The sequence below is a fragment of the Paroedura picta genome, chromosome 3 (assembly GCF_049243985.1).
Source record: "Paroedura picta isolate Pp20150507F chromosome 3, Ppicta_v3.0, whole genome shotgun sequence".
Taxonomy (NCBI): Eukaryota; Metazoa; Chordata; class Lepidosauria; order Squamata; family Gekkonidae; genus Paroedura; species Paroedura picta.
Genome location: NC_135371.1, coordinates 119,268,184 through 119,285,504, shown reverse-complemented (window position 1 = coordinate 119,285,504; position 17,321 = coordinate 119,268,184). Strand labels below are relative to the sequence as shown.

General features: G+C 42.9%; 1 protein-coding gene across 3 annotated transcripts in view; it reads left to right on the top strand.

The window, feature by feature from the left end:
• The window catches only part of AKAP8 (A-kinase anchoring protein 8), a 30,905-nt gene that overhangs the window by 11,473 nt on the left and 2,111 nt on the right, over positions 1 to 17,321 (top strand). For 2 of the 3 annotated variants that reach the window (XM_077327449.1, XM_077327448.1), the window contains exons 4-12: positions 487 to 775; positions 1,369 to 1,903; positions 2,332 to 2,476; positions 2,849 to 2,893; positions 5,821 to 5,917; positions 10,661 to 10,802; positions 11,219 to 11,312; positions 12,831 to 12,961; positions 14,902 to 14,997. In XM_077327449.1, the coding sequence (XP_077183564.1) occupies positions 487 to 775; positions 1,369 to 1,903; positions 2,332 to 2,476; positions 2,849 to 2,893; positions 5,821 to 5,917; positions 10,661 to 10,802; positions 11,219 to 11,312; positions 12,831 to 12,961; positions 14,902 to 14,997 (1,574 nt within the window). Of the gene's footprint in view, positions 1 to 486; positions 776 to 1,368; positions 1,904 to 2,331; positions 2,477 to 2,848; positions 2,894 to 5,820; positions 5,918 to 10,660; positions 10,803 to 11,218; positions 11,313 to 12,830; positions 12,962 to 14,901; positions 14,998 to 16,278; positions 16,473 to 17,321 lie in introns of all 3 variants that reach the window. The other variant, XR_013229350.1, reaches the window with a different exon arrangement.

Genomic DNA, 17,321 nt, shown 5'->3' with positions numbered 1-17,321 from the left:
ATCAGATAAGTTTTCTTTTATGGAGGCATACGTCCTGATCCATTAAGGTAAAGGTATCCCCTGTGCAAGCACCAAGTCATGTCTGACCCTTGGGGTGACGCCCTAGCATTTTCATGGCAGACTCAATACAGGGTGGTTTGCCAGTGCCTTCCCCAGTCATTACCGTTTACCCCCCAGCAAGCTGGGTACTCATTTTACCGACCTCAGAAGGATGGAAGGCTGAGTCAACCTTGAGCTGGCTGCTGGGATTGAACTCCCAGCCTCATGGGCAGAGCTTTCAGACTCCTGCCTTATCACTCTGCACCACAAGAGGCTCTTCCTGACCAATTACTGATGATGTAATAATACATAGAGTACTTAACATTTATGCCTCTTACATATGGTTACATCAGCATAACCAGAATGGATGCAGTATTGAATTTACAACTTTCCACCGGTCTTGCAGCCCTGAAAGCATCCACAACTTGTATTTTTCCTTTTTATCAGGCTATGAGGGCTATGACTATTACGGTGCCCAAACAAATACCTCTACTGCAGCTGCCACATACAGCTATGACGCTGGTGCTGTCAACGCCACCACCTGGGACACCTCTAAAACTACGGACTTGACAATGAATGCTGATATTGGCAATACTATGCCAGTTGCAAGTTATAGTACTGGTGCAGTGGGCACTGAAAACTCTGACTCCATTATAGCAAAGATCAACCAGCGTTTGGATATGCTGTCAAAGGAAAGCAGTGGCGGTACTGGGGAAGGAATGGAAGATCAGGGAAGGTGACTGAAGTTTGTCTTGACCTTAAAAAATCAGCTCTTAGCTTTAAATTTTCATTTGAATTCTTGAAGTACTCAGGACAGTTTTAGATTCATATGATGTACAAAACAGCTCAAAGTCACTTTGTTAAGTTGAATATATTTTCTCAGTTATGTTTCATAAAAGACAGGGAATGTCTGTTGCCTACAGTTTTTATCAGCACCTGTTATTGCTGAATGCCATGTGAAATGGTTCAACCAGAATCTTCATATCAGTGCTTTTCTTACCTTCCTATCTAAACTAGACATTTCTAGTTCTTGTTTGATATTGCAGGAAACTTGATAATAAGCTTGTATAAATAACCAAATCAAAGTCATTGCTCTATTAATTAATTGTAACTTAAGGGTCTCCAGTAGAGGCCAGCTCTTTATGTGAGATCTTTTAAAACTAGAAATGATGGTTCTGAATTTTGGGTCGTCTTCATGTGGTCCCTCCCTGATAGAGAAACAACCATTCTAAGAAGCCTCCAGGATAATAAACTGCGGCTGTATTGGTATCTCTTCAGATTTGTTTTCAAAGTGTCTATTAACTATTGACAACATCCTTTGTGATTCAGCTCTTTCAGATTTGAGTCCTTTGAGTCTTATGACTCTAGAGCCTCAGTGCCTGACCGTGACATGTACAGAACCAACTATGACTATAGTGAAGGTGGATTTGACAGGAATGATTCTTTCGGAAGCCAGTATGATGTTGCTAGTAATCGCAGAGATCAGCCTCGCGGCAGAGGAAACAACTATGGCTTTGGTAGAGGGAGAGCCCAGAGCCAAGGACATCTGAACACTTTCATTCGTGACCGCTTCGTGCCATCAAGTACAGAACGGCTGTCTGCACGATGGAATCAGATGAATTATATGGGTGGCAGGAATATGGGTGGACCAGAGCATGGACCTGGGCCTGGACAGAACAGGCTTCCATCACTCTTTTCCCAAGCACTTGTCCCTGAGTACAGAGATTATGGTGATTATGGCAACTATGGAGACCATGGAGATTATGGCAACTATGGCGATTATGATTATGGCATGATGGGAATGCAGGGTACTGGAAAGTTTCCTGGGAACATGTCCTATGGCTATGGCAGATCACGAAGTAGAGTAAGTTCAAAATGTTCTGAATGGGAATTGTTTCATATGAATGGGTTCTGAATGGGAATTGTTTGGTTCGGTTCAGTTCAATTGTTGCTCTTTGTATCTATTCAGGTTGCTTTAGTAAGCTTTAGTGGAAAGAGGAGTAGGCTATTGTTAAAACCTTACACTGCAGTCAATGAGAAGAGATCTTGACAGATGACATAATGTTCTTCAGCCATTTCAGTTATCTTTGTTTTACTTAAATGGGACTAAAAATAATTATATTACCAGTGATTCATGGGTTTTACTTGAGGCATGTTGGCAGGGTTGTGTCTTATACTAAAGGAGATGTGGTTATGCAGATTTAGTGGAAGAAAACATAGGATGAACTTTGTAATGTGGTGGTTATTGAAGATAAATTGACGAAGCATGTTTTACTCAATTTGTAATTTTAGCCAAAAAGGAGAGGTTTCCGTGGTCGTCCAGGTGGGCGTTCAGATAATGAAGGCAGCTTTCGTAAGCGGAAACAGTCCCAAAGTGGAGATGAACCTGAAAGCAAACAGGCAAAGACAGATAGTGAAGGAGATGGCTCTGATAATGGTAAGGATTTTATTTTTGAGATGCTGTAGTTCAGTGGAAGTGCTGCTAATAATTTCAGTCTGATATTAACACTCCTGGTTTCTAGTTATTAGAAATTTATAACACGTCATGATAAAATTTTACTTTTACTGAAAGGTTGCTGTGGACTTTACAATATTGTGATAGTTCCTCTTAGAAACTGGTAATTTGAATCCGTGAATAAAGATTAAGAGGATTAGAAGCCAAGATGAAAAAGCAAGTTATCTTCTCTTACTAGAAGTTGAGAAACAGTTTTCTGATTTAAGCAATTCTTATAAAGGGCTACTGTTGTATTATTAAAAGAAAGGATGTAGTATCCCAAATTGGTTGAATTGTATTTTGTTGATTTGACAGATTATGGTGAAGGAGATGACAAATCAGGAGATGAAGGCGATAAAGGTGTAAGTAATTTTGTGTGAACCTGGTCTCTTGATATTTCAGTGACTATTACAGTGGAGAAAGCAAGTGACAGGCTTACTTGTCCACCTTCTGTACACTTGCAAAATAATATTGATTAAAGTCATAATGCAGTTATATGTATGCAGGACCTTCTTGATCCTTCAGTTCTTTCCTTCCTGTTTTATCCCAGTGACCTAACAGAAACACAGTATAGGCAGGACAGGATGTCTTGTACACCAGCGGTCCCCAACCCCCGGTCCGGGGACCGGGACTGGTTCGTGGATCAGTTGGTACCGGGCCGCAGCTCCTCCTCGTCCTCCTCCCTGGCTGCTGCCCTGGGGGCTGGCCTGCCACTCTGCCGCTGGCTCACCTTTGGTGCTCTCCAGTGGCCACCATGGCTGGGGCTCCCCCTTGGAGTGGCAGTGTGCAGCTGCTGCTGGTAGCACCCCCCAGTGGGCAGTGGGAACTAGCAGGAAAGCACTAGCAGGAAAGCAATTGGAGCAGGGGCTTAGGCGGTGGCAGCAATGTCCCTCGGCAAAAGACTATCCTCCCCCCGGGGGCCTCAGTAAAATTGTCAAGCGTCGACTGGTCCCCGGTGATAAAAAGGTTGGGGACCACTGTTGTACACACCATAAAGAAGATAAGAGCAAGGCCTTAAAGTCTTTCCTGCTGTTTCCATGGCTAGTCTTTGCGACCAAAATAATGAAATTTGAGTGGGGTGGGGGCTTTACATTGTCAAAACTTCAACAGGTCTGTGAGAAGAGCCTTTTAAAGAGTCTAAAAAATCTGGGTTGTGTTTGAACCACTTTCTTGATATTTCTGAGTTGTATTGCTACAATTTTTGTCTTAAATAGGGATTAGTAAATTGGATAAAAACAATTAATATCTCTGATTAATAGCATTGTAGCACAACACCTTGCATGAAATTTTGAAATAACATGTAGTATTAAAGCTGTTTTCTCTCTCCCCTATCCTTTTTTTTTTTAAGGAGCATTATGAAGGTTTTAATGTAATGCTGTAAAGGTAGGGTGAAGTTCACCATTCAGCAAGCATATCTAATCTATTTCCTTTCTTTTATGTTGTTGTCTTTTAGATTTAATTATCCTAACCCGTGTATCTTCTAGAAATGTTAGTTAATAAATCTTTGGCCCATAATTGCATGCTTTTTGGGGGGTGTAATGGCAGAATATTAATGGAAATTATAGCATGAGCTGAATAAACTGCTGAAGTTTCTATCACTTGTGCTTGTTAGTGTGTGAGAAAATCAGGATTGCCTCATTCATTCATTCATTCATTCATTCATTCATTCATTCATTCATTCATTCATTCATTCAATATCCCGCCACCCACAACAAGCTGTCTCGTGGCAGTTCACATTGTTAAAACCCCACATAAAACGTAATCACACAATATCCCATTAAAAACCCTTTACATTATAATAACTTGGTGGTAAAAATATCATCTCTCTCCCTGAACGGAACGACTGTGTCATGGTGTGCCAGAGGCTTACATTTACTGACAGCCACCAGTGCGATGATTTGCAGATAAGATGGCAGTATCTTCCGGGGGGCCCCTATAATCTTCCATGCCCCGGCTTTATCCATAGACCTGGCAGAAGACCTCCAATTTACAGGCCCTGCAGAATGCTAATAGTTCCCTCAAACTCTTTAACTTGTCTAGAAAATGCTCAAACTTTCTGATCATACTTCACTATTATTTTACTTCTTTACTTTTCAGAAGGACAGAATTGTGTATTTTAAATGTGACATCCATTATAGAACTATGTAATGTTTTGAGTCTTGCTACTTTGTTTCCAGTCAATATTTTAATGTAATAACAGCACGGAATTAATTTCTGGGAACTTTCCACTTTGACCCCAATGCAAATTCTGAAAAGGCTATGCCTTTCTTGGGTCCAAGGCATATATCTCGCTACCTGAAATCTATAACAGGCAAAGCTAAGAGCTGAACGTGAATCCTTTAGCCTCTAAAGCTTGCATCCTGCCATTGAATGAATTTGCCATTTTGTCATTCACTTATTTCCCCACTAATCAACTTGTATCTCTTCCAGTTCATCCTAACTGGAAGTGCGTTCTTCTAAGCCTGTTAGAGTCAGTAAGCTTACAAGGGTGCAATTCTTCTTAGCATTGCATTGTTACATTCTGTAGACATTCTAATGAAAAATGGACAAGGTAAGGATGAATAGAGTACCTAAGTTATATCACATTTTTTAGTTACTGATACGTGGGGTTTTTAAGATGAAAGGTTATTGGCTCCTCTACTTGGTTTTATATAATAATTATTTTGAGTTTTATTGTGAATTTTAATTAATTGTATCCTGTTTTGAGACATTCCAATCAAAAAGCTAAATGGCACAATGCAATAAAACCTAAATACTACTAATTACAACAACATCCCTTTATAGCTTTGTAGCTTGTCTTTGTTGCTAATCTATCAGAGTGAGATTGTAGTTGTTCATCAAGCCAGTGAGACAGACACTGGCTATCTAGTGAATTTCATAATTAAGTGGGGACTTAATTCCCCACTCCACTTACAGCAGAATCAAACAGTTAACACCATGCTGGCTTACAGCTGCATTGAGGGTGGATTTAAATGTTAAAACTCCAACATGAAAGTGGAAAATGCTTCTGGAAAGTATGTTCCTGTGTCAGTGTTCTTCTTTTGTGGGCAGGGGTATAATGACTAGGCCTGCATAATGCTGCTGAATAATGGTGGACAGATGACATACATGAGCCTTTTAAAATTGCACTTGCCACATGGAGCACTGACAAGTCATTTTTTTGTTTTATTTAATGCTGTCCAATTGAGGTCCATAATGGCCCTAAGTAAAGCAAATCAAGGGACGAGATCAGATTTTGCAAGTGATGTTGTCTCTTAAAGACCTGCTTTAAATATAACTCTCTGTAGGATCAGGTGATGGCTGTGATGACGAAGATGAAGAGACCAAACAAAGGAAAGAGAAACAAAAACGCCGGGATCGAATGAGGGACCGTGCTATGGACAGGTAAGCATATATTTTTTAAAAATCTACTTCTATAAAATATTCTTGGACTTCTCCCAATTCCTCCTTTGCAGATTGTTTATTTATTTATAACTAGGGACATAGCCCATTATATCCAGGAATACAATGGGTACTAGAGCTTGGCAGTGGGAAGAGGAAGGGGGGGGGGGGTTGTCCAGTCTGTAAGGGCATGGGTTGAATGTGTGTGTTGTGTGGCAGTTGTGGTGGCGTGGTGACAAATATGGGCATGGTGTGGAGAGATGGGTGTCAAGAACCTGTGGTTTGGAATGTTAGTTGAGTGTGGGAGAGGACTGACCTTTGGGAATTGTGGCATAGTGGTTACCATAATGCAAATTGGGCTACACAGAGGAAATATGCAATCACATCTGCAAAAACTAGTGCCCTGACAATTACACATTTCTTCTACACCAGTGGTAACCAGTAGGTGCCAGCAGCCCTCAAAGTATTCAATGGGAAACTAAGTGCCCAACTGCTTTATGGCATCCCCATTTGGATCAACGCTTTTAACCAAGCAGTTGAAAGTCTCCAATCTGTCTTACTTCGTAAAATCCTTGGGACCATGAACTGTGTCTCTTATGCAGTCCTATGTCTACAAACCAGCCAAAGACTATTGGAAACCAGAGCATGGTTGTTAACAATCAAGTTCTGGCTTCGCATTCATTTTAGATCTGACCCCAATAGTCTAATTTCCCTTATGCTATCTGAAGTCATCTACTTGGTTAAGACACATTGAGGGAAAATTAAATCTATAGGAATCTCTTTAGACTTCTTGTATCTGGTATCTGAAAAGACTGCATTTAATTCAATTAAAGGCAGACTGTTAGACATAGAAGTGCAGGAACATAGCAGTATAGCTAGAAACATTTGCTCGCCATTCAGCTTGGGGATCTCACTAAGCTCTCAGCCCCTAGCTGCGTACTTCTATTATCTAATCATCCCACAACAGCGTAGAGCATTCATGTTAGCTAGAACTAATGCTCTTCCTTCTGCTGTGCTATATGGGAGATTTTAACAGATCCCGCATTCAGCTAGGTTGTGCCCCTGTGGACAATGCTGTATAGAATCAATTACACATGTTTTCTTCCATTGTCCATTTTATTCCTCGATTCGAGCTAAATTTCTTAATTCACTGCTGTGCAAAAGAGAACTGTATTCGGATGAATGTAAGATTCAGTTTCTTTTGACATCCCAGAACTCTGATATAATTGAACCAGTTGCAAAGTTTTTATAACTTGCCATGAGAAATTGTGAATGTATTGTGTCTTCCTCTAAAGCAGCAGTCTGCTGCTTTCGGCGGCCGCGGACCACTATTACGGGGTGGGAGAATAGGGTGACCCGGGACCCCACGCACGCGCGGCAGCCCCAGCGCAAACGTGCATGCGCAGACTTGCAGCGCATGCACAGACTTGCCGCGCATGCGCGTTTGCATCCGGCGGGGCGCAAGCGCAGACCTGCCACACGTGCTCGTTTTTGGTCCCGCCGGACGCAAATGTGCATGCGTGGCAAGTCTGCACATGTGCGTTTGCGCTGCCGGCATGCCGGCAGCTGCGGCTCCCTCTCCCCGCCCCTCCAGGCTGCGAGCAAATCAGCCGCCGAAGCAGCCAATTAGCTTGCAGCCCGGCAAGCTTCTCTCCCCCCCCCCCCCGAAGCAAGAAGCTTGCCGGGCCGCTGAAGTGGCCGATTTGCTCGCGGCATGGCAAGCTTCTTGCTGCGGGGGGGGGGGGGCGGGAAGAGGGAGCCGCAGCCCGGGTGTTGGGGACCACTGCTCTAAAGCGTGATCTTTGCCTTTGTTTTCTCTAGCAGTGGATCCTTTTACACTTTCCCTTCTTATATTGTACTTTTATATGCTATTAAAGGTTTGTTGTTGTTGTTGCTGCCTAGTGGTTACAGATGAGCTTTCCAGAGCCGTGTTTTTGGATATGTGAAGGGAAAATCACACTGGGGACTCTTCTTAGGGGGAGATTACATGGCAACCAATTCCTCCCAGTTCTGCGTTCAACATCATTTCCCTTCTTTATAATGATCAGCTCTTCAGGCAAAAATGGTTACTTTGAAAGCTGGACTCTGAGTCATTATGCGATTTTGAAGTCCCACCTCCAAACCTCCAGAAATATTTCCAACCCAGGGGTATCCAACTCCAGGTGGGGTGTGGAGAGCTCCTGGAATTTCAGGTCATCTGCAGACTATAAAGATCAGCTCCCCAGGCTGAAAGGGCTGCTGGGGAGTTTGGACAGGGTTGTTGTGGAGAAGAAACATTTGCTTCCCACACAGGTTGTTGAGTTGAAACACTGCACAGGGTTGTTGTGCAGATGAAACAGGAGACAAAAGAACCTTCACAACAGCATCCAGTTTCATCTGCACAACAACCCTGTGCAGTAGGCCTCAAATCTGCAGAGAGTTGCTTGACTGCTTCTTCCCTCCAGCAGCAAGGCCGGCCACAGCAGTATTTTAAGTGAGAAGGGGCTTTTCTGTGGCCTCTCTGTCAGCCAACTGTTTGGCAGAAGGGGAAAGCTTCCCCACCCTCAGAAGGAAAGCCCAAGTTACCCCCACAGACTTGTCTGCATTGCTGTCGGAAACGCCTCCCTCACCTCAGTCAGGGGCTGTCAGAGGCTCCTTCACAGCAGGCCTGAAACGAAGGGGGAGGGAGCGCACTCACCAGTCACCTGCCAGCTCTGTCAGTGGTCTGAGGCAAAGTGAGGGAAGTTGTCGGACGTGACAGTTAGGACAGCTCTGGGGCGAAAAGGGCTGGTGCGGCCAGTCCAAGCCTCGGTTCTCACCTACCTTGGCAGCTCTACCAACCTCCTCTCCCTGTGGTGGTCAGGGGCAGATTGGCTGCGATGTTGCCAAATTGCCCCTGGCTGGGCTGGGGGGGGGGCAGACTGGGTCACCTCCCTATTGGTCCTAAGACTGGGGGTGGGGCCAGTCCGATCTTTGGACCAATCAGAAGGCAGACTAGCCCTGCCCACTCTCTGCACACCTAGGCCTTAGCTTTCTATATTATACAGCGAAGCTGCTCCAGATTGTATTTGTTGACTGCCACTCCCGGCCTGGCCATTATGTTCAATGTCCCACCTAGTCTTCTAATACATAATTGAGGGAATGGAATATTTTGTTGCTTTGCCATGTTCACTGACATTTAAATTTAATTGGGTGCCCCGTTAATTCTGTTCTATATTTTATGACTAATTACTGGCTCGACTCTAAAATAGTATGTTTCAATAATTTTGCACCCATTATGATGTCTTGCAGTGACTCTGTGTTCACATGTTTAATCCATGTGTGTCATCACAAATGAAAAGTAATAAGCTGTTGATATACATGGTGTTATTGTGAACTGCTTTGGATCACAACATTGGAAAGGCAGGGTAGGTTATTTTTTTAACATAAATAGTGATTCCATAAAAGATTGGTAGTGAATTAGTGGCTTGTAATTATCATAATTTGTCATAATTTCATTTGGCTTCTCTCCGTCAACCTACTCCATATGAGAAACACGAAGTACCTCTCCCATTAGAAAATGAGGGGTTGCTTCAGAGGCCCCTGCTTCCTTGCAGAAACTTCTTAAGCTAACTCTTCCTTCCTAATGGAAGGAATCAGTTTCCCACCTAATTGAAATGGTGCCTTGTAAACTGAGTTTAGGATATCCTGTGCAGCCTCCAAGCTCTTTTGGTGTAGTCCTGTTCCATAACACATCTGCAGGACTGTATTTATTAATTTAATTCATATAAACTAAAAATAATTTGCTTGATCAATTTTGACATTTCCATCTATTTGTAATCGTTTATTTATTCACTCCTCCCCATTGAGGACTCAAAGCAGCTCACATTCTTCTCTGTTCTGATTTACCTGCACAGGAGCCCTGTGTGGTAGGTTAGGTTGGAGTTTGAACCTGGCCCAAGATCACACAGCAAACTTGCATGGCAGAATGAGATTCAAACCTTAAAATCTTAGATCCTGGTCCAACACTTATTGCTATTATTTGTTTGTGATACACCTCACTGGCTCTTAAATCTAAAGGAGGCATTTGAAATGGTGAAGTTTAAAACTATTTGCTGGAGCAGGTTCTTCAAGTTTATTTAGAAAATACCTAGGCTGCCTCAAACATGATTTAAAAAAACTTGGCATACACTTGGTTGTGTATTTATACTATTCTACAGTTATACAAAGAGCCTCTTGTGGCGCAGAGTGGTAAGGCAGCTGTCTGAAAGCTTTGCCCATGAGGCTGGGAGTTCAATCCCAGCAGCCGGCTCAAGGTTGACTCAGCCTTCCATCCTTCCGAGGTCGGTAAAATGAGTACCCAGCTTGCTGGGGGGTAAACGGTAATGACTGAGGAAGGCACTGGCAAACCACCCCATATTGAGTCTGCCATGAAAACGCTAGAGGGCGTCACCCCAAGGGTCAGACATGACTCGGTGCTTGCACAGGGGATACCTTTACCTTTACCTTTTACAGTTATACAGACTCCCCCCCCCCCCACTGCAACAAAGAGAGAATTTGAAAATCTGACTGATCTCCAGAATACAATAGATTTACAATTTTAGTTCACTGGATAGTATAGCAGTACCTGAGGTAGAAGTGATAAGGCTGTGTTATGTTTGCATGTGTGTGTATGTCTGTTGCCAGAACGGTGAAGTAAGTTGTCTTTTTGCTTATAAATAACTAAATTTCCTAAGTGCTTTCAGAAGTATTTGGGAAAATAAATCAAATTTAAATGTCTTCCTTCAGAATTCAGTTTGCTTGTTCTGTGTGTAAATTCCGAAGCTTTGAGGATGAAGAAATTGAGAAACATCTACAGAGCAAATTTCACAAAGAGGTGTTGCGATACATTGGAACAAAGTTGCCTGACAAAACTGTAGAGTTCCTGCAGGTATGTTGCCTTCAGATCTTCAGTTCTAAACTGGGTAACTGCTGCTGGGCCCCTCAATCAATAATTGCCAGTTGTAGATCTTCATTGCAAGTGTGTCTAAACAAGGTTTTTTGAGTTGCTGGTGCATCATTTGTCTAGCACATCTTAATTCTGAGTAGCGCTGACTGTCTAGGTCTGCATCTACTTGTCATTTTCCTCATGGGCCGTTAGGGTCCTCATTTGAGAAATCTTATTCAGAAGCTTGAAGGAAAGATGCTGTTGCATTGGATGTGTTATCTGAGGTGCAACTTCATCCAGAGAGCAAGGGAAAGAGACTAATTACCTTATTTATGTGGTTGTCCTCTTGTATTAAGTTACTTTTATTAGTCTGTATACAATTCAACAATTTTATAAACTTTTCTTTCCCCAATTTCCAGAAGTATATTGTGAACAGAAATAAGAAAATTGGGAAACGCCGTCAAGAGTTGACAGAGAAAGAGGGCACCAAGCCAAAACCAGACCCTTTTAAGGGTAAGTTATCCCAGCTATGAGAAAAGCAGTACAATTGTAAGAATTACACCCTTCTAAGTCCATCTGATGAAGTCAGTGAGCTGAGAAGGGTGTATTTTGGCTTGCCTTGATCTTATTGGGAAGCTCGTTCTACCAGCTTGGAGCCACAGATGTAAAGGCTCTGGCTCTAGTTGAAGCCAGGCTGATTTCTTTGGGACCAGTCGCTTTTTTTTGGGGGGGGGGGGGATAGGCAAACAGATGGTCCTTTAGGAACATAGCACCCAGGCCTTGAAGATGAAAAACAGCAAGTTTAAACCTGATCTGGTATTCAATTGGTAGCCAGTGCAGCTGCTCCATCCCACTTGTCCTGTTTAGTGTAATGGTCCTGGGGTGCACTCCTGAAATGAACCCCTATAAAACAGACATGCAGGAGTCCCAGTTGTTGGGGAAACCAAGGGTAGTCTTTATTAGGGCAACAGGGTAGCATCTACAGGTAGTCAGCATCACAGGTAAGCATTGTCAACGACAAGAAACAGTAGAGAACTCAGGTAGCTATACCCTCTCCCTTCCCCACCCCACAATCCAAGATTTACACGTCAGTTTTACTTTCCCACAGCATACTTGTTTGATCCTAAAACAGTGTGAAAACAAGAGACAAGCCTTCTCATACCCAATGCTAGAGCCGAAACAGGATTGTTTATCATACCAAACACTACAAAGATAAGGTTGTTTGAACTACAGAGCAGCAAGGGATGACTGAAACAGAATGGAGGGAGGACGATGGGCAGCCAGAAGAGACTGTGGGGCAGCCAACCCAGCTCCCGGGTGGGAGGAACATATACACTGGCATGGCCAGGCATAGCACGTGACATTTACTCTTTACCAGAAATTCCATATTGTGCTAAAAAGTAAAATTATACAAATAAAGCAAAATGGCTTAATTCTTTTTTATGATACTATGATTGGAATTTGAGATTCCTTTTTCCAGAATTTGCAGAGCCTCTTGATGATCAGTATAGGCATTCATATCCTGTGACAGGTCTTTAAAAGGTGTTTTTTTTAAAAAAACGTGATGATGAATAACATTAGGTTTGAAACATGGATGAAGGATATAAGCCATTAATAATAGAGGCAGACTTCTTCCTGGTGGCATAGCTGGAAAATAAGTGTTTAGTAAGTGGAGTAAAAGCATTGTTGATGTGACTTTGCAGCAATATTTAGATGAGAATGTCAGATTACAGCCACTGCTGCAGCATTAACTTTTCATGGGTCTGGGTCGAATTGCCCTAAGGAGGATTGAACTAAGATTTGTGGAATGCTTTAATGCCATAATAATAGCATGAATAACAATTTTGCATGTTTTATGCTTAGCCCGATTGGTTAAGAGAGAGCCTGTTCCTTATAGAGAGGGATGGTTAATAAATCCAATAATAACAACAATAACAATAATAATGTATGTGAAATCTTATACCAGGGCAAGTTAATGATTTTTCATCCACTGTTATGGTTAGTATCTAATTCCAATTTGTGCCATCTTAGGAATTGGCCAGGAACACTTCTTCAAGAAGATAGAAGCAGCTCACTGCATGGCTTGTGATATGCTAATCCCTGCACAACATCATCTTCTTCAGAGACACCTGAGGTCCGTCGATCACAACAGGAACCGCAGGGTAAGTAGCCCTAGTATCTTTTGGGTGAATCTGATACCATTTACAAAATTACAACAGATTACTTGACCATTTTTGGACTGCATGGGGATTCTATTTAAAGTTAATAATTTTTAGATTTTTAAAGTTTTAAAGTTTTCACAGTTGAGAGCTTTTGTTCAGAGAAATTACTAATGTGCTTTCAGGTTGCTAATGACTGCCCCAATCTTCGGGGCTGAATTCAGTAGGGGCGTAATTTTTTGGACCAGAACAGCTAGTATGTATGTCCTGTCTTTGTTTGCCTTCTGAATGAGAGGTAGCAATCAGTCCAAGGAATCTTCTCAGATTCCCCAAAATTAAAATCTATAGAAATGTTTTGTTAGATGATTTAGCAGTCTCTTATTTCAGCAGTGGTCCAAGTAGAGTCCATAAATCTCCCCCAAAAAACAATAGACTTCAGAGTTAAAAAAAAAAAAAAAGCCAATGAACTTCAGTAAACAATTATTTTGGGTAGTACAGAAATAAAAATCAGAAAATGTAATTTGTTAATTTCACCCTATATACCCAATTCAAGTCAAAAAAGATCCCCAATATCATTTGAATGTTGAATTCCATTTGCAGAAAGTTACCCTGCTGGGGGGTAAACAGTAATGACTGGGGATGGCACTGGCAAACCACCCCGTATTGAGTCTGCCATGAAAACGCTAGAGGGCATCACCCCAACGGTCAGGCATGACTCGGTGCTTGCACAGGGGATACCTTTACCTTTTTACCCTTTGTGTGGATGGGTGAAAAATGCTACAAGGCAATTGTTATCATGAAGGTTGGGAAATGCACTGAAAATAAGATTTGTTGACTGAAAACAAAGTTTGAGGATAATGTTTATTCTGGTTCCAATTTGTGAAGGAGTACAAGAAAAGTTTGGATTGAGATATATTTGAAGTTTCTGAAACTTACTGGAAATCACAATTTCTGTCTTTCTGAGATACCAAACTAATCTGCTTGCTGGTTGTAGGCCAGGAATAATATTTTTCATAAAAGATCGAAATAATTTAATACCTGTGCTAGGAAGAGTGCATGTTCCCTTACATAGTGCTTGAATAATTGCTTATTTCATACTTTTAGTAACAATTATGTACTTTTGTCCTACCATTACAGTTGAAACAAAGTGCTTTAAATCCTGTCTGGTTCTTATTTTATTATATTGTATGCAAAGAAATTCAGAAACAAGCTATGTGAGAAGTCAGAGTATGAAACCTTAGATATAGAGCAGTGGTCCCCAACCTTTTTGAGGCTGGGGACCGGCAGGGCATCGTGCCGCACCCGCGCATAGTGCCGCGCCCGCGGGCCGCGCATGCGCAAAAGCTCCATGAGCGGCCGAATCGCGGCCCGGCCCCGATTCCCTCTCCCTGCCCTCCCGCAGTAAGAAGATTCCCGGGCCGCAAGCTTGCGGCCTGGGAAGTTTTTTACTGCGGGAGGGGGGGCGGGGAGAGGGAGCCGCGGCCCGGCGCCATGGCCTTCACGGCCCGGCACCGGGCCGCGGGCCGCAGGTTGGGGACCACTGATATAGAGTATAGTAGAAACATTTTATGAGTTTTATTTTCTGTCCATATTTTGCTCCCTAATGAACTAACTTTGGACAGTAGAGAAACCTTAATTATTTGTTATTTCACACATTTCAGTTCTTTGCTTGTCATAAAATTTTCACCTGACATAAATCTCTCTGGTTTGATGTCCACACACATTGAAGATTCCTGAATAAAAGCCTCACACAGAAGACTACAGCAAGAGGCCTTCAATGGCCATCTCAGTCTAAAAGTTTTTTCTATATATATAGAAAGTGGGCACATACTAATAGTGGACGATGCAGAATAGAGAGAACAAGGAATGCAGCATCCTGTATCCAGTTCACACTTTTTTTTGTTCTTAATCATCATAATTACTTGTATATCTGCTCTTTCTAGATGGCGGCTGAACATTTCAAGAAAGCTAGTTTCCATGTAGCTAAGAGTGTCCTAAATAGCAAACACATTGTGAAAATGCTAGAAAAGTACCTCAAGGTAAGTTAGCAGGCCAAGGGAACATGAGCTCCAGGTTAGCCTTGGACTGGTATTGCTGCATGTGACTTTCGCATAAGAGGGAGAGATGCAAAGTTACAGCTTTGTTCTTTATGTATTGTTTGGACCTAGTGTAGTGTGTCTTTGAGTAATATGCCATCCCCCCCCCCCCAGTCCTGGATACTCACACAAGCAAGCTGTACGTAATAAGTCTCTGCCTGATTTTAGCTAGTGGTGAAAAGCATCCAAATTAAAATGTGTCTTCAAGACAGCCCACTGACAAAGATAGTGTAAAATCCTGTATTGAAGGAGCATTGAACACAATTTAAGCACTGCTTGATGGGCTGAAAGATTAGATGGATGCATTGCATTTCTTTTCACAGTATGGGTAAATTGTCTCTTGAAAAGGTAGGCTGTGCATTGATATATCCCAGAAAGTTGGAAGGTCTAACTTAACAAAAAACAAAACTTCTCATCTATTGTTCATCTCTGTGTTCTTCCTAAAGATCTCTCGTGGGAAGACCATTTTATGAGGTAGACCAGGGCCTCCAAAACATTTGGATTTGGCCCTGTAGATTAAAACCAGAGCTTTAACCTGATAAGGACTGGAAATAGAGCACAGTCTGCAAAGCAGGGGATTTGATAAGCCCCTAAAGGGAACCATGCCTGCCTGCATGGGAATTTGTAGCACATGGAGACACTCCTGTGTGACCATCAAGGGTTTGCTCATGTAGCCCACTTGGCCATGGGTAATTGGTGTATTCTACTTCTAAGAGGAAAGATTGCAACCGTCTGACCAGGTGAAGATGAAAAGAAATACCTTTGCCATGGGAATCCAGGGCAAGATCCAAGAATCAACAGGACCCTCTGGTGGCAACCATGACTAATGGGGAGCAGGTCTTGCATCTGCCATCTCCTGAACATCTGCCCCCTGCCCCTATGGTGATACTTTGGTCTTATCCAGACTGAGTTTCTGCCAGTTAAGTTCTGGTCTCTGCTAGGCAGACACTAGGAAAACTGAGACTCTGTTCTCTGGGTCCAGTGAAAGAGACTTTGAGCTGAAAATATCAGCCTGTTGTTGGCACTGGTGGCCTATATACTGAGGCTGTCCTCCCCTAGCGGCACCTCATACACGTTGAACAAGAGAGGTGACAGAATGAACCCTGCGGTAGCTCTCCCGAGAGAGCCCTTGGGGCAGATGAGCAGTTGCCCAGTGCCACCCTCTGGGATATCTCGGAGGAAAAAATGGAACCACTCAAGCGCAACTCCGTCTACCCCTGCTAGGGTCCGCAGGTGCCTCAGCAACACCTCATGATCAACGGTATCAAAGGCTCCCGACAGGTCTAACAGAATCAGCATGGACACCTGACCTTTGTCCATCAGCAGGAGGAGATCTTCGACCCACCCAGCACATTCTCCGTACCATACCCAGGTGCAAAACCAAGCTGAAAGGGGTGAAGGAAGTCTGAGGATTCCAGGTAATGCCAGAGCTGCCCCATCAAGTCTACTCAGCACCTTCCCCAAGAAAGGAAGGTTGGAGGCAGGGTGAGACTGTCATCAAGAGCTGATTCTTGAACATGGGCCTAATGCTTCCTCTGCTAAAGGATGCTGGCACCTTGCCCTTCCTGAGGGAGCCTGTGACAGTCTCCACAAATTGGGGACTTTGAAATCCCCCCTCCTTTTTTCATTAGCGATAATGGACATGTCCAGATCGCAGGGTATAGTTTGGAGATCTCTAAAACTCCAGAATATCTGTAACTTTGGCTAGGTGCCTGAGAATAAGCCAAAGAAGATGTCATTCTGTCTTTCACCTGCATGGATCTTCTTTCATGGAGGCAGCTAGTATGGTCTAGGATTTGATCCAGCTGGGTCATAAAACCAAAATACTTAAGTGCTGGGTGCAGAAATCCTTGACTGCAGTATTCAGCCTAGTTCGTGGGTGGGGTTCCATGGGCACAGATGGAGGACCAGGACTTCCTGTGCATTGTGAGTACAAGACTTCAGAACCCATCACTTGTATTTGTTCAGTTTATTGCAAGATTTCTGCCACTGGCATGCTGCCTTCTTTCATTAACTTGCTGCAGGTCAGTTTCATATGAAAGTGATCTGTTCAGGAGGGAATGAAAGGGGCGTAGGTATTGCTGGATCATAGCAAATGGCACAAAAGCATGTTGAAATCCACCAGCATAGCACAGATGAGCCAGTCTGCTCATTTACGTAGTGTTTCCTCTTAATAAAGCAAAGAAAACCCACCCACAGCCAAATATTACAGAGCACCATTCCCACAGAGTGCTGTAGAAAGCTCTATCTCCTGTCTTAATAAAGTT